At 37.8% G+C, this 21,853-nt stretch overlaps 1 protein-coding gene across 2 annotated transcripts in view; it reads left to right on the top strand.

Annotated features, from left to right (window-relative positions):
• SLC6A11 (solute carrier family 6 member 11) overlaps nucleotides 1-21,853 on the top strand; it is a 105,612-nt gene that overhangs the window by 23,499 nt on the left and 60,260 nt on the right. For both annotated transcript variants that reach the window (XM_075762767.1, XM_075762768.1), the window contains exon 6: nucleotides 4,608-4,740. In XM_075762767.1, coding sequence (XP_075618882.1) covers nucleotides 4,608-4,740 — 133 coding nt within the window. The remainder of the gene's footprint in view (nucleotides 1-4,607; nucleotides 4,741-21,853) is intronic.

The raw sequence follows: 21,853 nt of genomic DNA, 5'->3' as shown, positions 1-21,853 counted from the left end.
TTATCTTCTGACCTCTGAATACATTAACCTTGCTTCCTGGATGCAAGGGAGAATAGTGTATTTTTAAAATGCCCCCCCCCCCCCCTTTTTTTTGTTTTATTTAAGTTGAATAATGAAAAAATAAGAGTGGATATGAGGGTATCTGCAGTCAGACTGAACTGAGGCTTTGTGAGAAGAATTTCATGTTCTGGATGCCTCCTCCTTTCAAAACCTGCATCTGCTGCTGCTGTTTCAGATAGTTTCAGCAGGAATGCTCGGGCCCTGGCATTAGGGAGAGCATTGTGCCTGCTGAGGAAATCACTGCTTGCATCTGAGCCAGACTTTCTCTTCCCTGGATCTATTCTTTGTATGCATTGTATGTTATAGTTTAATTATGTGTTCTGGACTTGTTGCTGCTTACTTTCTAAGGGAAACACTAAACCTTTGTTCTGTTTGAACAAAGAAAATACAAAACAATTCATGGCACTTCATATATTTAAATACTCATTATGGTGCTAACAGTTCAAGTTGATTGGCACCATGTGTCTCTCTCAAATGGGAGCAGCAGGGATAATTGTGTTGAGGCCATTAATTTGCCATTTACTTTCTATGAGACTCTTTACAAAAGAATCAGGCCAAGATTTTTGGATGGGTAAGGTAGGTGTCTCTGCTATTTGAGACTTCTCATGGAGCGTTTAGAAAAGACTGTGTTGACATTCTGCAGATGGCTTCCAGAAAATGGTTGCTTTTAAAAATCCTCATCTTGAATCTTCACTGAGACTTGTGTTCTCAAGGCAAAGTTGCCTTTTGGTATGTGACACATTCCGACCATGAGAGAGAGAGAGTAATAACGTTTATTAAGAAGTTGTTATGCAGTTAGGGAAGAACAGTGTAGTAATTCAAGTGACTGGCTGCTGAAATGCATTACTTTGACAGCTGGATGTGGATTATGGTGCGAGTCTAAGTAATTCTGCAAGCTCTGTTTGAACCCCAAGTATGCCAATGTATCAGTCATATACTTCCATCATGCTCACTATTCTGCAATGTGGTGGTAGCACTGTGGAATTATTATTGAAAGTTTTCCATGTCTTTTTGTCACAGCATGCAGTTCTGCAACCACACTACAAGACAGCTGAATAAAAATTGATATCTCAGTTGACACATTCATGGATCTGGAAGCTGAGGAATGATTGTCGCTATGTGTAGCTGTTGGCAGGACATGAGTAGAGAGAGGTACCATGAGACTGGGCAGGTGGCATTCATGGGAATTAGTGAGCGGTGTGATGCAATTCATCATCCATATAGATATGCACAAATCTTCAAGTGAGGAATTTGCCGGCCTCTCTTAAATAAATTTACCAATCCTCCAGGAGCCATTCCTGTTGCTGGGGGTTTGTCTGTGTGCCGAAGTACCAAAGCACCGCAGCTATATCCATGGCATGTGCGTTACAGGCAAGTAGCTACTTGTAATACTTAGCCCAGGCTGAGTGCTGTCTTAGCATGGCTCTGCGGCATCCAGTAGCTGAATAAGCTTACAAATTTCTCCATAGCATTGATTTGTGTTACTGCAGTCATCTTACAGGTGTTGACACCTCCCCATTTTGGAAAAGAAATGCTACTTATGTTTAGATGCACAGGTACATCATTATTGTCCAAATAGCAAGAAAAATAAAAGTTGGTTTGAAACTTAAGGAAATTTGTTCATTATTATTTTTTCAGTGAAAATAAAGCTGAATGAAAAAGGTTTCTATTTCACAATTATTGTGGCCCAAACACATTTTGGGTTTTTTTATTGTATACTCTCTTGTTTTAGTTTTCTAAAAAATGCTATTAATTTTAAAATGTAGTATGCCACTTGAAAATAAAAATTAGAACATTTCTAAGCAAAACAACAATCAAAATTCTTGAATTTTAAGAATCTATTTCATCACTTTTTGTATAGTTATGGCTCAGTGATGTTATTTTCAATTCTAGACTGTAGATATAAAATATGTGCTTCCCCTTCTTGATTAAAATATATCCTTCATTAAAAGCTATCTCCATTTTCAAGTGAATTTTAATGATGGTTCTTAAGGTTGTTTGCAGGTTTTAGCTAGCTGAGGCTATTCCATGCTAGATCACTTCTCTCCCTAACTAGATAATGGCAGAAGCTTTGCACAATAAAGCTATTTACTGGATGAGGGGGGAACGTGGATGAGGTGGCTGTAATTTTACATTTAAGCACATAACACTTTCTATTGCAAAAAGTTGGTGTAATCTCCCCTCCCTTTACTCCCCTCCCCTCCCCTCCCCTCCTTTTTTTTTTTTTTTTTTTTTTTTTAAATGGAAAGATCTTCTACCTCTATATTCATTGGAAAATAAGATGACAAACCACAGGCTTTAGGGTTTTGGGTTGTTTGGGGTTTTTTGGTGATTTTTATTTAACCTGTTCAATTTTGTCCTGCCTTAGCTAAGCAGTAGACTTTTAACAGATACATTTTAAATGGCTGCACCCCAGGGCTGGAGCAGGAACAGCAGCTGCAGCTCTTGAAATGTGTGAAAGACTGAATAGGTTCTGCAGCATCTGTATGGCCATCTGAGAGACTTGGTGAAAATTAGATCTTTTCATTTGCCCACCATATCACCAGCTGTTGATGTCTCCATCCTCCTACTCCATCATTAGAGGCAGGTGAAGGAACTTCCCTTCATCTTCAACCTACTGCTGGTGAAAGCAGAATGAGTCAGATCAGATTCCTTCTCAGGTAGCCCGAACATTTATTTATTTTTGACATGGCCTTGAATTCAGTGATCATACTTTATATTCTCTGAATTGATTGCCCAAGCTAATGACTGAATCAAATGCAAAAGGAAGAATTGTTTCATATGGGTAACTGTAGGTTGGACTTTTTTGAACTTAATACTCAATTCTTAACCTAAATATATTTTATTGTAATTAATTACATTATCTGTATAACTTTATGCACATTAATTATATATTTAATACAGTGATTATTATTACAGGGCTTTTAACTATATCAGACTACCTGTGAAATTCAGTTCATTTATTTTCATTCACAATGTCTTGGGGAGGGAGGGTAGTGTAAATCTAGGGTCTCCGAGGTGTTATAGATAGCATGTAATAGAGATTTCAGAGAAAACTTTGCTCAGGATAATTTATGTAAGGTTGAATGTTGGAAATTTTTCTGTGAATGTGTATATGTGTGTATACAGGTATGCAAATATATCTATGGAAACACACATGGAATGAGCCATGACCTGTCCCTATAGAGATTTGATTAAGATGATAAAAGGTGTGAATGACTGAAATTAATTATTCTGTGTGTATAATTAGTAAATGACTAATTGCTTGCTTTAAATTGTTTAAAAATGATGAGGTGTTTCCAAATCTCTGAATGTATGGAATTTAAATTCATATCAACTTCTGATATCACATACCAGTTAAATCATACTTTTATTGTTCTGGAAAATTGAGATTCCTGAAAAAAAAAAGGTCTTTTAATCATCTATAGGGTTTTTTTCAGGCTTAATAGCAGCTGAAAAGTCTAAAGAGAATTCATGAAATCGCCGAGCGTTATAGGAATAAATTTTTGCTCTTCTTTTTAACCTCTTCATCCATACAGCCAGGAGTAGCCATGTTTTATTTATGGGCTGATAAATAATTTACATTTTGTTTAATCTGAGTGTTTACTTAAAGTAAAAATAAAAGGGCATAAGAGGACCATGCATCTCCCAGATAACAACATCATTCTTGTATTAAAAAAAAAATCATTGTCATGAATAAAAGGCTAACCCAGTTTTCTGGAAACTGGTCCTGCAGGTTTCCTATGTGAGTACTAGCAAGTAACTTGATTTTTCTGTTCCCAAATTCTTGGTTTAAAAAAAAAAAAAACCCACAAAAAACACACAACTAAAAACCTCACTTCACCCTCTTTATCTTCTTTACTAAGTTAGTAAATACTTTGGCCGTGGGCTGAGCGGGGTGTTCCTAAAATATATGAGGACTTATGTTTTCAGAACTGAGTGGCTAGTATTTCAAATACACTATTTTCAAATAGTAAATGCAATACATATTTTTGCTGACCACTTTTCACAAAAAGTTTGTTTTTAAAAATTCATGTTTTAATGTTAGCATTTTCTAAATAAAATCCATCTGGAAAATTTTTGGTGTTTGACAGTTTTGAAAATAAAGGTTTTATAGTTTCAATTACAAAAACAAATTTATGAAAATAAATGTTATAAGGTAAAAATAGAGGATAGAATTATTTCTTGAAAAAACAGTAAAATTAAAAAACATTTATTATTGAAGTGTTTTCTTTTGGGCTTATATTTGTCATATATTAATTCAAAGAAATTTGGGGGTTTTTTTCTTTGACTTTTACTTTATACAAAAGCTATTTAAAAATATTTTGTCACTGATCTGGAAAAATTAAACATTTGTTCATTTTTAACCAGATGTAAAATCCACTGAGAATATTCTATTTTTTCCTTCTGTCTCTTCTATCTTAGCATGGTGCATTTTCAGTAGTCGGTAACTAGGAGTCTCCTTAGTTGAAGCTGATTTGGTTTTAGTCCAGTATTTTATATGTAGTGCAGTTTTGCTTCAATATTTTTTTTTTCCTCCTTTGAAGACGAAGAGTGCTAGCTATATCTGGTGGAATTGAACATATTGGGAATCTTCGCTGGGAACTTGCACTGTGCCTCCTTGCTGCTTGGACTATCTGCTATTTTTGCATTTGGAAAGGAACAAAGTCTACTGGAAAGGTGAGGTTAAAATTCTGTGCATTGGCTGTATTATGACCCTCTTGTGCTCCAAACCTGTATCGTCATTTGTATCTATTTAAATCAGGATGGTAGAATTTCACATGCATCTGGCACTGCCAAAATTTTGTTTGCTATAAGTAACTATACTATAAATTGTAATACTAGGTAATTAAGAATCAGTCATACTTTGCATTGCTTTGTTCCTCTTTGTTTTCATGATTTGTTTTTTCCCTAGTTCTGTTAGATGAGGCTGGTTGGTTTTATTTTGGTTTGGTCTTGTTAATTTAGCAGACTACACTACTGGCCACTCCTTGAACCCTGAAATCGCTACTGAGTTGTGTTGGTTTCTGTGCGTGGGGTATCCAAAATTTGAATTTTGTCCCAAACTGACAGGAGTTGAAACTCTCAGTGACACAAGTAAATTATACGCATAAACAGACTGAATTTAGAAATACAACCTACAACAAATGCAAATGGAATACCAAAAGCACAAATAATGAAAAACCTCAGAGAGATAAAGGTAGGCACATTAGGGGAAAAAAAAGAAAAATATCTTGTAGCTTTTTGAGGGAATGCCATTCCATACTGGACACCCAACAGAGAGACACTACTTCACAGCCTGAGTCATGGGATGATGGAGAGGTTGCCCCTGGAGTAGTAGCAGGTGTAGTTCTGAGTAGTATATATGATCAATGAGCAGAGAGGGGAAAAGAGCCAGAGTTCTGGAGGGGGGAGTGGTGTCTAAAAAAACCCCATTGCTTTCACGCGTTGGAACCAAAGAATACAAGGAAAAAAATTGGTGGATTTGAAACATTTTGTGCATTTAATTTTCAATGGTTTATTATTTAGTTTGGAAGTGTGGTTGGATTTTGTTTGTTTGTTTCTGGTTTAGTAGCCTACACTTATAAATGAAATGCTTGAAATGTGGAGTGTTGTTTTTTTTTTTTTTCTTTTAATTTAGAAAATGTTAGAGTGAAATTTTTCAGCTTTCTCAACCACACACATCCTTCTTCCTATCAAAATTTTGGCTGAAACTATTTGCTGAATTCTGCCTGTATTTGCCAACTGTGTCAGTCAATCTGGTACTGCATTTTTCATCTAAGTAGTTGCACACACAGATTTATGCAGCCCTACTTTTATCAAGTCACTGCAGGAAAAATGCTGAGAAAGACTGTCTAGGGATACATGTAAGCATGAATAGTTTAGAGGAAAGAGAGGAAAAAAACCTGAAGAGAAAAGTACAGAGTGGCAAAGGTGATATAAGGGAATGACAAGATAAGTGTCCATATGTCTTTGAAGCACGCACTCCAGGGAGGTATAAAAGTAGTTTAGAGTTGTCTGAGGAGCTACAGCTGGCAGTGAAGAAATGAAACTGAGCAAAACTAATTTTCTTTTTTTCCATCAGAAAGAATGTCTGAAGATGGAGATCTGTTCTACCGTAGCATAATCTGACCCAAGGGTGGGGGGAAAAAACACGTACTGTGAATGCACATGTGTGCATGCGTGCAAGGTTGTGCAGAACTGCATTGTACTTAAGAAAAATAGCATTGGTTGAAATAATTTCCTGACAGGGAGAAGATCTCGTGATTTTGGAAAGGATACATTTTACATTTCTGAATTTCTGTGGTTTACATTCAGATTTTTATTGTTCTTCATATACGTATCACACAAGAATCCTTCAGCTTATACCATTTCCCCAGAAACAGATCTTGCATTTTGGAAGTAACTATAAGGAAGTTGATCTGTTTGACATTTTTTGTTTGTGAGGTTTTGTTTGTTTTTTTCCTGATAGCTTAGCTAAAACCTCAACTTACTGGTAGGTAGAATAAATTTTATTTGAATTTATTTCAGTATGATTTTGATAACTACCTTTCTGATGAGGTTAGGTGAAACAGCCTGAGAAAGAGACATGTCTTGCCCACTTGAAATGAGATGATAAGTTTTTCAACTCAGCAGAAATAACTAGCAGTCTTGCAATAGCAGTGCAAAGAAAATGGAATTAATACTCAGTGTTCAGCTTTATAGGTCTCAAGCTTAAAAAATTAGATCAGGGTCCTGTAAGAAGTAGACTCATCGTACATTTACTCTATTTAGATTGGTTTGCCACAAACAGCAGTTCTGTTTCCAAAATCATGAGGAAGCAAACTGGTAGATCCCCACGTTCCTCAGGAGACACTGTGGTATTCAGCAGTCTGCCTATGCAGAAGATACATTGCTTCTCAAGAAACATGCAGTAAGGACCTTTCATAGCCAATATTGATAATTTCTTTTTCCACTTCTGTTCCTGTAATTAGTAAGGAAAGCTTTTTACTAGATGAATGTGTGACATTGCATTTGGTTTCCAGTGATATGTTTTTTCCTGGACATAAGTTCACTTTTTAGATGTATTTAAGAATTTTAATATTCTTACACTTGACACTTATTACAGCCAAAGTCACTGGAAATCAGGTGTTGTGGATGCTACAAAGGAATGAAATGCTCTGAAATACAGTTGACAGAGCAGTCCTCTGGGATGCAGTTTCCATTTCTGATATATTGGCATTTTGAAAGTTCATGTTTAAGCTCATCCAATCGTAGTCCTTCACACTAGATTGAATTGATTATATACTCATTTCCAGTAAACATTTAAAATTGACTTGTAGATTTTTATCATAATATTAAAAGGGTTTTTTTAGGCTAGCCTCTTAAATTTGCTATATACTTTAATTGAATTGAATAATTTCAATGAAAAAGCATATTTATTCAAAGCAGAAAACATCTTTAAAGTTTTATCGCCTTTGGAAACATTTTCAAAGGAAGGTGTCTGTGGGACAGAATAGCTAGAGAGAAAGAGGACAGGGGAAACACTGACAAAATGGAGAAAGGGAGAGAGAGACTTACCATCTTCATACAGCTGTGTTCTGTGAAATATTCAAGAGGTTGGCTTACTCGTTTCCTCTTTTTACTCTGCATCCTAATGTGTGGTGGAAAAAAAAAATCCAAGCCTTAAAAGCTGTCATAAAATAAAATCATCATTCTCCAACTAGCACTACTACAGAACTCCTCTACTCAGATTATGAATATTTAATATGTTAAGATATTAAATATATTAGATCTAACATAAATTTTAACTCCCAATGAAGTACTTGTGACACTGTTAAATAGATGTTTCAAACTTTTCCATTACTCTTCTTGAAAGTCATCACTTTCTTCAAAACATTTTAATTTTCCATTCCAAAAGATGTATAATATCAAAATAATTTCAGGTGGTTCTGGTGGCTTTCAGGAGAAAGATATCTGTGCCTTTTCTGAGGTTCTTGCCATTAGTTATTCAGTCTTAGATCTCAAGTTATTTGTATGATAGCTTTAATATTCTAAATGGTATGATAGCTTTAATATCGTAAATTATTATACTTTTTTTTTTGCTTACCTTGTTATATCTCTGTCATCCACTCCTGATTAAAACACATTTTTGTATAATCTGTGTTACTATGTAGCACGGGTTTGGGTGCCTGCAATTATTCATGCACACAAAATGACTTGAAAATACTTCTATATTACTAAGCTAAGTTAATAGGTGAATTTTTTTTTTCTTGAGTCTTTCTTTCCTAGTCAGCATCACTGACATATTAATGAATGGGATTGGCAGTTAATTAGCATATAGTATGTCACGCAGCCATGGGACAACTGATCAAACTTGCTCATGTCTTTATAATATCATTGTATTATGTTCTTCTGTTCTGTGTGCTGTATAAAAGAGTACTAATTCTCCCCACTCTGTACATGAGGAAGGGTTGAATCAAAAGTGTTAAAAATCAACTCCGCAATCTTAGAACATTTTACCACACCCTCAGCTTTGCATTTTTTAAGTGTGATATCTTATGTTTGAAAGCAAGTCACAAAGAGAAAAGCAAAACTCCTTGTAAAAGGGATACTAACATAATAATGACTAAATAGATTTGGATCCAAAGGCTGGTTTAGGCTATGAGTAATTTGATATCTAATAAATACCATAAACTGCCCTTGTCCATATGCAATATCTTTTACAATTCTCAGAAAATCAAGCTAAGACCCTTTCAGTCCTTTTGCAAAGAGTTGGACCTAATGAACAAAGAATGCAGAGTCTGCTGAAGACTTCAACAGGTCTGCCAAAGGATATTATAGATAAACGTTGCTGAAAAGACAGCTTCCATCTTACAGAATGTTCCTAACATATAACATTGCCATATGCATTTGTACCCCAAACGATTTTCTTTGTTTTGCTGTGTATTCTATGGCAATAGGATACATTATTAAACAATGGTTTGGTTATAAAAATCAGACAACAAAAAAAGGTTATGTTCCTTATAAAATAGTAAACTGTGTTCAGATTTACAGTGTGTTCCAATTTGTTCTCTGAAACCTTTCCATAAAGGAAGCTGGGTAATGCCAATAAGCATAATTATTTCTGATACAATTTGTCTGGGTAACACCAATTTGAAAAAAATCTGGATGGCTGGAGGAAAATTACTTTTGGTCTGGGGAACATTTAGTAAACAAAAAACCCCCAATGTCTTAAAACTGTAGATCAGGTTTTGTCATTTTATGACTCAACACAAAGTCAGCATTTTCTGATATATGAAGCATTAAAAGAGTATTGTTGTGAACCTTCAAGATTTTCTTGTTACTTAGTATTAGAATATCACACTGCTTGTATGACGACTAAGACCAAGACTCATATATTTTTTGGGTCTTTTTGAATGAGTTCTCACTAGTATTGTAAAGACTATACTTCTGTTCTTTTGCCAGAGCCAAGCCCAAATAGTTCTTCCGCACTGTTTTGCACTTCTCCATTGGCCACTGGCCAGTATGTGATGAAAAATCCTTCTCACATTGTTTCAGGATCATCTGAAAGAGGGACAAATCTCCTGAAAGTCTGTTCTTCACATTTTCCTGGAACTACGTTATGTATCACAGAGATAGGCTTCAGTAATCAGTGAACATTATTCTATCTGATTCTGACATCTGAATCTTTTGATCCTTTCCTACACTTTGTGTTGAGTTCCCTGAAGTTCAACATCATTCTCATCTTCGAGTGTGTTAACCTTATGCTGTCTCTCCACTTGTCATATTTTAAAGCTACAACAGAAGGAGAGGCTAATAAAAATAGATGGGAATGCTGAAAGGGAAGGTCAGGAGTGTTGTCCTGACTTGACACGAGAACATGCAGAAAGCATCAATGCTTTCACAGGTATCCAGTGTCTACAAAACAATATAAAGGAGTAGACACAGAGCTAAGAGGCTATGTCCCCTGTAAAAAGCTGTAGATGTTGCTCTAAAATAAAGTTGATATTATTTGAAAAACTAAGCAAATTTGAAAATGTCTTGTGCACTGTCTTATCAAGCTTTGTCTTGAAAACATGCTAGAAAATAATATGGTTCCGTTTGTCACCTGCTACCCCTTTTTACTTTCTAGGTGCACTCTTAGCCGTAGCACGGAATGCATTGCTGAAAGGTATTGCTCACATCTGTTGAAGTGCTACATAAGAAAAAGAACTGATATAGCTACTCTCTCTACATAAACATGAGTTGTCTGAGATGCTTGATTAGATAGTCCTGCAAGTCAAAAGCTAAAATAATGGATTAATGATTACGCAGTATCTCTTCATGAAACATTTATGACTTTCCTCCTCATTTATCATTGGATAGCCTCATATTATCCATTGCATCTCTAAAAAGGATTCTGTTTGGTTAAGAAAATAATTTGCAGTTCATCATTATAAACTATTAGAAATGACCTTGCAAGCTTTCTTGGTGATGCAGTTATCGCATATAAATGTAAAAGTATGAGACACTCCGATTTTTTTTTTTTTTTCCTTGTCACTTTAATTATTCATTCAAGAATTTCACTTTCTACCATGGCATCATTGGAAAAGTTATAAACACCTTAGAAAAGCAGAGAACTTACTTTTCTTAAAGGAGCAGCAGTATTGTTTTACCCAGCACATGCAAGCAGGATATTGGGTTGAATATGTGTAAATAATGCCATAATTTGTTATTTTACTCTTATGCTATTTAATTTTTTTCTTTTTTTCTGTGTATGTGCATAGTGTCTTAACCTTTAATGTTCTCCATTCTTCTTTTCTGCTTCATGGTTCTGATGGGAGCCTTTCTTATTCTAAATGACAAACTTATAGAATCCTATACTGGTTTGGGTTGGAAGGGACCTCACAGATTATCTAGTTCCAACCCCCCTGCTGTGGGCAGGGACACCCTCCACTAGACCACCTTGCCCAAAGCCCATCCAGCCTGGTCTTAAACAATTCCAGGGATGGGGCAGCCACAACCTCTCTGGACAACCTGTGCCAGTGCCTCACCACTCTAACAGTAAAGAATTTCTTTCTAACATCTAATCTAAATTGACCCTCCTTCAGCTTAAACCCATTACCCCTTGTCCTGTCACTACACTCCCTGATAAACAGTCCCTCACCATCCTTCCTGTAGGCCCCTTCAGGTACTGGTAAGCCACAATTAGATCTCCTCGGAGCCGCCTTGTCTCCAGGCTGAACAATCCCAACTCTCTCAGCCTGTCCTCCATAGGAGAGGTGCTCCAGCCCTCTGATCAGCTTCGTGGCCTCCTCTGGACTCGCTCCAACAGCTCCACATTTCTCCTGTACTGGGGCCCCACAGCTGGATGCAGTACTCCAGGTGGGGTCTCACCAGAGTGGAGTAGAGGGGCAGGGTCACCTCCCTCGACCTGCTGGCCACACTTCTTTTGATGCAGCCCAGGACACGGTTGGCTTTCTGGGCTGCAAGTGCACACTGCCGGCTCATGTTGAGCTTCTCATCAATCAATACCCCCAAGTCCTTCTCCTCAGGGCTGCTTTCAATCCAGTCCTCGCCCAGCCTATAGTTGTGCTTGGGATTGCGCCGACCCACGTGCAGGACCTTGCACTTGGCCTTGTTGAACTTCATGCGGTTCGCATGAGCCCACCTCTCCATCCTGTCAAGGTCCCTCTGGATGGCATCCCTTCCCTCCAGCACGTCGACCCCACCACACAGCTTGGTGCTGTCAACAAACTTGCTGAGGGTGCACTCGATCCCACTGCCCGTGTCGCTGACAAAGATGTTAAACAGAGCTGGTCCCAGTAACAAGCCCAGAGGAACGCCACTTGTCACTGTTCTCCGCGTGGACATTGAGCTGTTGATCACAACTCTTTGAGCATGACCATCCAGCCTATTCCTTATCCACCGAGTGGTCCATCCATCGAATCCATGTCTCTCCAATTTAGAGACAAGGATGTCGTGTGGGACAGTGTCAAATGCCTTACACAAGTCCAGGTAGATGACGTCAGTTGCCCTTCCCTTATCCACCAATGCTGTAAGCCCATCATAAAAGGCCACCAAGTTTGTCAGGCACGATTTGCCCCTAGTGAAGCCGTGTTGGCTGTCACCAATCACCTCCTTATTTTCCATGTGCCTGAGCATAGTCTCCAGGAGAGTCTGCTCCATAATCCTGCCAGGCACGGAGGTGAGACTGATGGGCCTGTAGTTCCCTGGGTCTTCCTTTTTACCCTTCTTAAAAATGGGGGTTCTGTTTCCCCTTTTCCAGTTGGAAACTAATCTAACTTGGTTAGGTTCCATACGGATTGCCAGATTTTTACTGGTTTAAATGTTTTATTTAAGCTTTACATGTAAAACTTAGACTAGTGTCTTGTAAAGGCTGCTAAGTGCATTTTCTAGCTGTGGTCAATATGAGGATCTTAAGCTGGACATTGTGAAATTAATTTTGTAACTGCATGGCTGTTGTCCTTCCCAACGCTGCACTGTTCCTTACTTCTCAATTAGTTCCAGAGATCAGTTTGATTTGCTGAGCTGAATGTAGTGAAGGGCCATTTAAGTGTAAATCGACAAGAAATTTTATGGAAGTCTGCATTAATTCTATGTGTTAAAAGACCAGAGATAAAACAGTAAGGTATGGCCTGCCTGACTGGGGCATCTTGACATAGTCCTATTAACAATAATAGGAAAATGGTTTGGTAAGTAGTTTTGACATTATGGTTAATCTGTGAATGTGATGGGCAGGAAACAGTCACTGAAAACTGTAAGACCATTTTTAATGAATAAATAATATGTCAAATGAAATGTACTAAAATATACTTAATTAGCATCCCTGTTTTAGCAAGGTTTAACTAAAGGTGTAGAGCCCTGGTTTTTTTTCACTCTGTATTGCTTCTGAAGACCTTTGGTCCCAGGTTGCAGTTCTGATAGGCCTGAACAGTTCAATACAAAATAGACATCTGAGTTATTGGGAGTTTATTCCAACAAATCAAACTCCTCTCTATTATTACTAGGGGAAAAAAAAAAGGCTGCAACTGTACTTAAGTATTGGTTACATTTTATTTTTCATTTTTCTTTTGAGGAAAACCCATAATTTGTGTGAACAGTTTAAAATGCAAAATGTAAGCTGTTAGGCTCTGGCTGGGTGAGTGTAGTGTCATCTCTCGCTATTGGACTCTACACATTTGCCCCTTATCTCTCTTTTTATAGTCATGATCCGTCCTCCACCTGCATTTGCAGTGCTGGGGCGTGCAGGATGATTTATGGGTGTTTCACTGTCCACCCCCCCAGATAACTTCATTATGCAGGCTGGAGACAATAGCGGGCACACTGATAGTAAGTTGTGTCTCACCTTTTTTTTTCCCCCCAACTCATTGCTTTATATTTTGTGAATGATTTCTGTGGTTCTCAGATAATTGAGATGGTTTCAGTTTTATGTAGCAGCTACTTAGAACTTCAAGATTTTAAGGCTTTTCCCCTTCATTCCAAGCCTTAGATTTTGCAAATCATCTACCAAGGCTGTCACTGTTAGAACGTATCCCCATAGCGAAAGACTGACCCTGCAGAGCTGCTCACCCCAAGAAAGGCGGGCAGGGCCAGCAGCTTCTATGCCAGCCTGCATACACCTGCAAAGCTGGCCTGTTTGTGTGCAGACCCCTTTTCTTATGCTAGATAGGGCCATGGGTTGATTTTCTTTCTCTGTCCTGACAGGTCTCTGCTTGGCCCCTCTGTAGGTCCCTTGCTTCACTTGCATTGTGCACCTGTATAAAACCTCGTTTATCACCCCAGCGTGATAGGTTCTTCAGCCTGCATGCAGGTCTGTTCTGGTGCTGGAGTAAACTGCAATGCACTCATTTTAAATCTGGCTTTTAGTGGCTTTGAAATAGTTTATCACACTATTGGCAGACCTGAATAGTGCTTATATTTCTGACTGGATAATTTTGTATTAATTGAGAGAGGACCCAATTTTACATCTCTTTCATAGCAGCACATCTCTGTTGATGTCAGAGTGCCTTCTAATTTACAACTGTGAAAAAAGAACTGGCATATGGACCTAAACTAAGGAAAATAATTGAAAAGAGTATATTAATTTGGTTGAAAATATGAGCAGAAAGATAACTCAGTGTATCAAGGCTAAGGCATTAAAGAAGTGGAAAAACTGCTAGGATTAGGATGTTCCTTTTCCTTGAGCTGATTACCAGCAAGACACTGCAAGGTATCTGGTGTGCTCGAAGACCCCAAATTCAGAGATGGACTTTTCTTACCTCTTACCCATCATTTTCTCTGCCCTCCCATCAGGAGTTAAGCCTTGCTTGCCAGCAGTTAAGACTCAGTCACTAGACCCAAAGAAAATTTATTTCTCAATAGCAGGCTATGTAAAGGCCTTAATGGATTCAATGAGGCAGAAAGAAAGAGTAAAAGGACAGAAATAAAAAATAAGAGAAAGATGTGTGGAAGGAGGAAAAAAAGAAAGAAAAAAAAAAGAACTGGGGCCCATTGTAGGAGCCCAGGAAAAGGAACTAGGCAGCAATGATTGTATCTCCTGAAGTGTCTTTTGTTTTAGCCTAAAGTAATAGCAAAGAATAGCCCTTCATGGTGAGGCTTTAACACTCTGTCCAAGACTGATCTCTGTATTCAAAGGGGGAAAGTAGAACATTCATGAGATGCATGCAGAGTTCCTGCTATCCGCCTCCTCTGTGTGAGGTTTTAAAACAGCTACTGCGATATTTTTTTCACTCTCCTATGCACTGAGCATTTAAGGACACCTCAGATTTGTTAAAAAAAGGAGATTTTTGTGCTCCTCTCGGTGATTTTCCCAAACTTGTGGTTGGCAGCTGGGGGAAATATCAAACAGTAAAATTATATCAGAATTGTATCTTCACGATTTCATTCCTTCCCAGCTGCACCTTAACAGCAGAGATCCACTTTTATATGAATACTTAGACTGGATCTAAGCCCAAGCAAGTTAAAAGTGTGTTTCAGTGCACTGAAAGGCAGCTCAGGGCACATGCAGATGTGAGAGTTTTTGAGCAGAGAAATCACCTGATCTGTCAACCTAATGTATGAAAAGGGGGGCAGAGGGTGGAAGGCCGGTTACGATATTTGCAGCAGTAATACAGTGAAATTTGCTGAAAAATTAAAGGTTAAGCCAAAAGGGACAAATCAACATTGAGGCATCTCTGTAGGAGAAATGCATTGAATGGCTAAAAGTAACACATACCGGGTTTATTTTTTCCATTGAGGTTACCAGGCACTTTTAGCCCATTATTAAAAATAAATACATTAACCCAATAAAAGACTTTAGAAATAATAGTAGTTAATAAGTAATAAGTAGTTAATAAGTAATTAATAATAGTTTCAGTCATTTGTTCCTATACAACCTCTTCATATTTTATTTCTCCTTTCACAGAACCTGCCTTCCCTTACCAATTGTCTTACCCTCACCCCCCCGCCCCCAAAAAATAAAATAAAATCTGTGAACAATGCCATACAGAAGAACATTAAACAGGAACCAAAATACAAGTTGTTCTGTTTACTGTGATCATTGTTGATGCATGTGTCAGGGCTTAAACATTATTCCTTCAGGTGCATGACCCACTGCTTGTATCTGTGATCTATAACTGCTGAGGTTTTATGAAGCTATGTTTTACAACAATGTTTGTGTGGTTGCCTGTGTCCTAGTTTCTTTATGTGTGTACAGAAATCACTGTAGATATTGCTTTTGTTCGATCTTAGTTTATGTATTTGGAATATTACTTGCAATATTACTTTTCTTCAGCAAGAGCATACACAGTATCTCCTTGCTCCCTCAACTCAAATACAGAAATGTGAAAGTTGGTATCTGTTTATAGCATTGACTCTCTTAGTGATGCTTCAGTGTCATATTTCTTCAGCTGAAGTAGAATAGCTAGAATCCCCTATTCTCACACAGGTGGTTTGCCCTCAGCTAGTGCTAACCTATATAGCTTCAAGGTTGGCTCATTCTTCACAATTTACAAAGCAGTTTATAGGTATCCTTTCCCATGGCGCTCTAGGCAAAGGTTAGTATTATATCAAATTCCTGCCAGTGGGAAGGCAGCCTCTTCAGTTTTTGCAGTCAGTATAGGCCAGATTTTTGGCTTTATCTACAATGGAAAGATGTCTTTGTAGTAGCAGTTTTACTTACAAGGCTGTTCTTGTGAGATTTACAAACTTTAATTCTGTATACTGCCCCAGTGTCGACTAACATGGATTGTATCCAAACCCAGTCTTAAGAATGGGAAAGCTTAATGAAAAAATTGCTACATTTAAGCAGCAAAGGCAGCTTCAGGCAGCTGCTGGTGCTGTGTTCGTAACTAAAACACATCCCTGAGAAGTGAGTTGGCTGCCATGCACCTGCTATTTACTTCTGCTGCTGGGCAATTGAACAATTTTTGTTCAAAAAATAGTTCAAATAGTTCAGAAAATAGTTCAAAACATCCTGTATGAGCTTGATTGTGTCATGTAAAAAGCTAAGGCACTGCTATACAGTCTGACACAAGGAGTTAAGTGTAATAAAACCTACTTTGAGTTATTTCCTGTGACTATAAAATGTGTTCATTGCTGTCTGAGATAACTAATGGTAGTTCAGGTCAGTAAGTAGTTTTGTGGTTTAGTTTGTGTGCCACTTGTTCCTGGAGTGCCTTACTGAGGTTAGAATCTCAGTGTACCAAATCTTGGATGAACACAGTGAGATACCTCTCTTCCCCGAAGAGCTTGCCTTTACATCCACATCACAGACAGCCAGAGATCTGTGCTGAACTGAAGGGATGAAGGGAGAGCAGAGAGATCAAAGCATTTGCCTAAGATAGAAAAATAAATCCGTGGCAGCAACGTATTTTTAAGTCATGCTGTCTTCCAGCCCAATGTCTTTATTGTGTGATTCCTCTCATTTTTCCTATGCGTCGCGTCGCATCACATCATCTTCTCAGACTGAAACTCGGCTCAAAACCAGAATTAAATTGCAGCACGCTGTCAGATCAGTGTCCTACAAGTCAGCCTTGGGGTGATGTAGGGGCTAGATTTAGAGGCTGTTCAGTAGGGAAATTACAGTGCAATAAACCTTTAAGTATAAAATGAAGATGTGACTAACAGCATTATAATAGATGTAGTAGCCATAGGGAATGAAAATGGGTAGAATTAGGGTCTGGATGATAAGGATACTTGTTAGTTTAGATGGCAAGGCTATTTATTATATGTCTGTTATAATGATTATACTAAATAGACAAGTAGTAGTGTAAATGCTTTATGGTGAATACATCTCTCAGCTGTCACCACGGTGATAAGGGCCTATATTTCTCAGTGAACGATAGAAATTTGTCTGTCATCCTATGGGTAGACAAACACACACCTTTTCCAATAATGAACAATAACCTCTTTATTATCCTATGAAGTTCCTGAACTTCCCAATAGAATCATAGAATGGTTTTACTTGGAAGGTACCTCTAAAGGTCATGTAATCCAATTCACGAGACAGTTTCATGATCACAAAAATATCAAAAGAAAGAAGAGGTATGAGTATGCTATAGGAGTGCCTTTTTTGCCTACTTGTTTACAAATCACTTTTTTCCCCAGCATTTACTGTACAAGGTTAAATAATGCCGTGGTGCTCTCAGAAAACTTCAGAATTGACTGATAAATCTTTCAGAGATGGCCGCTAACATATCTGCTTGAGTGCCTGGAAGATTGATAGACTGCATATCAAAAAAAGGCTCATGTGTGACTAGTTTTGGTGCAAAGTTCTAGCGAAATTCCTAATTCCTATTGTATTGATGTTTCATGGTTTTAATATTTGCAATTATTTAAAATTTCTAATGTAGTCATGCATTTATTTGATGACTTTTCATATGCTGGCTACAGTGCCCGATTCTCTTCTTACCTCCTTCCCAGTCAAGGCCTTTATGCAGAGAGTACACCCTGATTGCTCTATTGATCTTTGCTGACTGGCATCTTTTACCTTTTGTGGCTACCTGAAGAAGGAGGAGCTCTAGCCAGGAGACCTCACCTACTAATCCTTTTGGTAGATAGTATTGTATCCACTTTCCAGACTGCATGCAGGTTGTTTTTTTTTCTTTAGTGTGTGTTTGTTTGTGGGGGGGGGGTTGTGGTGTTGTGGGGGTTTTTTTGTTTGTTTTGTTTGAGGTTTGGGGGGTTTTTAAAGACAAGTGGGGGGAAAATCAAGCAGGACAAGCAAGCAATCTAAGCTGGAGTTGATAAGGAATGTTCTGGTAAAGCTCTGTTTCACTGGAAAATGTTGATTCACTGAAACTAGTCATTCTTCAGAGCAGCTAGTAGTTACATGAGGACAACACTCATCTGGAAAACCCAGCTTCGTGTTCTCCAGCAAGCAGTCAGAGGGCAAACAAACCTTTACTGTCCTTTGGAGTGGAGGAATGAGTTGGACAAAAATTTTGAGTTCATTCCAGTGCAGATTTAAGATCGTACAAATTTTTGTGTGACAGAAAAATAATCTCCTGTCCTGTTCTGACCCTTGCATCTTTATCTGCTTTACAGGTTAAACATTTCTAGAATATGTCAGAACCTGACAGGTGCCTTCAGTGAGAGCTGGAAGGCATGTCTGGAGTAGCTAAGAAATCAAATTCATCTAGTGCATTATCAGTTCCCCATTTCTGCCAGTGTAAATTCAGTAACAAAACTGGAAATTCAGGTGCTAGTATGGGATAATTCTGACCCGCTGTAAATTATTTTCATACAAATTGGATTGTCCTATATCAGGAATAGTCATCCCATATTAAATATTTTTTAAGCAAAATTGAGTTATCTGTGCATGTTTTTCAACTAATACCAGTATCTGGCTTGTTGTGTATAAAGGCAAACTAGATGGCATTCAGAAGTCTGAACATCCTGAAAGGATCTAAAAAGGAACAGCTTTGATTTATAAAAGCTTGAACTTTTTAAAGACCTTTTCAAAATGAAAAAAAAAAACAACCAAAAAACAACCTTCAGTTGATTAATTAGTCCTAATTTATATTTAAAATTCTTCCTGATTGATTTTTAAAGTTGACTTTTACTTGATTAAATAGCAGTCTTTGATTTTGAGATATTTGTGGCTCTGCAAATTCCCTACTTGATGGGAGCTCTACATAAACACTTTTGCTTGCAGTGATGAGCTTAGCTAAGATGCTGAAGTTTGCTTCCTCCCAATCAGTTGTCTTCTCCCTGCCCACAACCACAGGGCAGGTCTTCCTCTTTGTGCACTTGAATGTTAACCAACACAATAAATTAACCTTACTCTTTTAGATTTTCATAGTTATAGGATACCATTGTTTCATTTGCCATTCTAGTTCGAGGCTAGCCGATTTATGGTGCAGATAAAATAATGAATTTAAATCAATAGCCTCTTCAGGGTAAAAAAACCCACCTAAAACAAAACAACCACCCCAAACAAAACAAAAAAACCCTACAACAGCCTGTAGGTACTAGGGACAACAATACCCTGATTTTACCATCGGATTGCTTCTCTTGTATTTACACTGCTAGAACTGTATCTGCTTGCCAGATTGTAGTGCTCATTTTGGTTTTCTGCAACTTTCTGAATTTTAAAATTACACTACAGACCTCCCCTTGTTTCACAGAATTATTTTGGATGTAATGTTTTTACAGCTGTTGGAATTTTTGCATTGGTAGTGTATTAACAATATATTAACAATATGACAAGCACATTTTCTAACAAATGGATAGCACACTCTTAGGCATGTTGGCGTTTAGAATTGTTGCATCCTTTACTTTTTTTATCAACATAACTCCTCAGAGGACACTCAGGCAACCTACTCAGTTGGTAAGTGTAGGATGAATATTGAGTTTGGACACAAATTTTGGAGACTGAGGAACAACAGCACTGGGAGGATGCATGTCATTGCACTCAGTTCCTGAGATTTCTCTGGGTTGTACTTACTATAGGTATTTTAAGTCTGCCTGCTCTCCTCCTTTGGCACGTAATGACAGAAAAAAATGTTGCAGCATTGATGAAACAGTATGACTAACAGTCTCACCATTTCTTACTTCAGGCAGTGTCCCTGTTCAGGCCACCAAGGTTAGCATTGCGTGGATTCCCTAGTGAATCTTTCTGTACACTTCAGAGCAGGGTCCCCAAAAACTGCTATAGACTTATGCATTGATTTGTAGACTGTCTAAATTAGGGTAACCATGCAAATAGTTTCCTATGAGCCTTAACCTAGATAATGTGAGTCTCTTCTCCTGATGCCCTGAATCAAATTTTACTATGAATTTGACCAAGGCCTATTCAGACTTGAATAGATTCTTGAAACATATGGAACTGTGATTTAAAGACATTCTTTCAGGATTCAGCCTATTTACTATGATCAGTCCCACTTTTTTAGAAGCTGTTGGCACATTCTTTGGAAGCGATTAGGTCATTATTAAGATGTGCATGCCTATGATCAGTTCAAGAAAGAATCTAGTTATCTGCATTTACCATTATTTAGTGCTTAAATGCAGGTGCTCACGTAATTGATTTAAATAATGTAATAAAATTAACTGATTCTACATGTTATACAGTCACTTTTGTGTGGTCCAGTCCCCATGATTGGGCTTTACTGATTATGTCTGCACAGAGGGCAAACTCTGTTCCAACAAGCACTTCTTGGTCTGTGTTTTCCAGTTGTATGCATTGGGCAGTCTCTGCAGAATCACTGAATTTCCCTTCTACTCACGTAGCAAGGTTTCTTTCTGAAGGAGATGTGGGGAGTTTTGCCCCCTTTCATTGTATTCAAACACTGAGTTAAGAAGTAGGGATAACCAATGAACTGGGATGTTGCTGGGAGTGCGGTGTGAAGTGCACCAGTTCTGCAGTGTAGATACAGTTATGTTCCAAGATAATTGTCTTGAAATCTCTCCAGCTATATTTGTGACCATTTCTGTTTGTTTTCTATTGGTAGTTTAACAAATGAATGTTTTGGGGCAGCAGTATCTGTTAAATTAGGGATTTTTTACCCAAATACATGGAAATCTAGCTTTGTGTTTGATCTAGGCAGTATTTTTTTTTTAATTATTATTAAATATGAGGCCTGTGGATACCATCAAAATAACTGACTATCTTCAAGAGCAGTTTTAGCAGAAATAAGACAGATCTTTATTTCAGTGGTCCTGGGCAATCTGGAAACAAAGCCAGCTGTGGTAATTACATGGGAAATAATTTGAAGTAACACACATTTAGAAAACTGGATGCTGCTTAAGGAATATTTATGGGGAGAAACAGCTCATCATCTAAGTGAATTGTTCACTCACTTCAGCCAGGAACGTGAGCTGCTGCAGTGCACTGATATTGTCTGCCTTTGGTACTTTTTCATTGCTTTCCAATTTGAGCTGTATTCCTGGGTTGGCATGGTAGGCTATTGGAGCACTAGAGTCCTCAGCACTGAGTCAAAGCTTCTTCCATAGTTTTCCTCCCCTTCTTTTGGAACTTTTGGCTACAGGTAGGCAGTTTTTTGAACACGGATGATGTTGTTGAAATGGAATTTGAGAAGTGCTGACAGGTCCATAAAGTCAGACCCAATGTGACGAATAATTCTTGTGAAAAAAATAGGAAACAAACATTTTAAAACCATTTTTTAATTTTGAAATGAAGCTTATAAATAATGCCTTTGGGTTGTTAAAGCATTTTTCAGTCAAGAGAGATCTCCCTTCCACCCATTCAGTAAAAAGAATGCCAAACCAAAATTGAACGAAATGCAATATTTTTGTATTGACTCAAAATGAATTTTGGAGTTGAGCTTTCATTTCTTTGTAAAGGAAACTGTTTCAGCTTGACTCAGAC

The sequence above is a fragment of the Balearica regulorum genome, chromosome 10 (genome assembly GCF_011004875.1).
Source record: "Balearica regulorum gibbericeps isolate bBalReg1 chromosome 10, bBalReg1.pri, whole genome shotgun sequence".
Taxonomy (NCBI): Eukaryota; Metazoa; Chordata; class Aves; order Gruiformes; family Gruidae; genus Balearica; species Balearica regulorum.
This window is presented reverse-complemented; position numbering and strand designations above follow the sequence as displayed.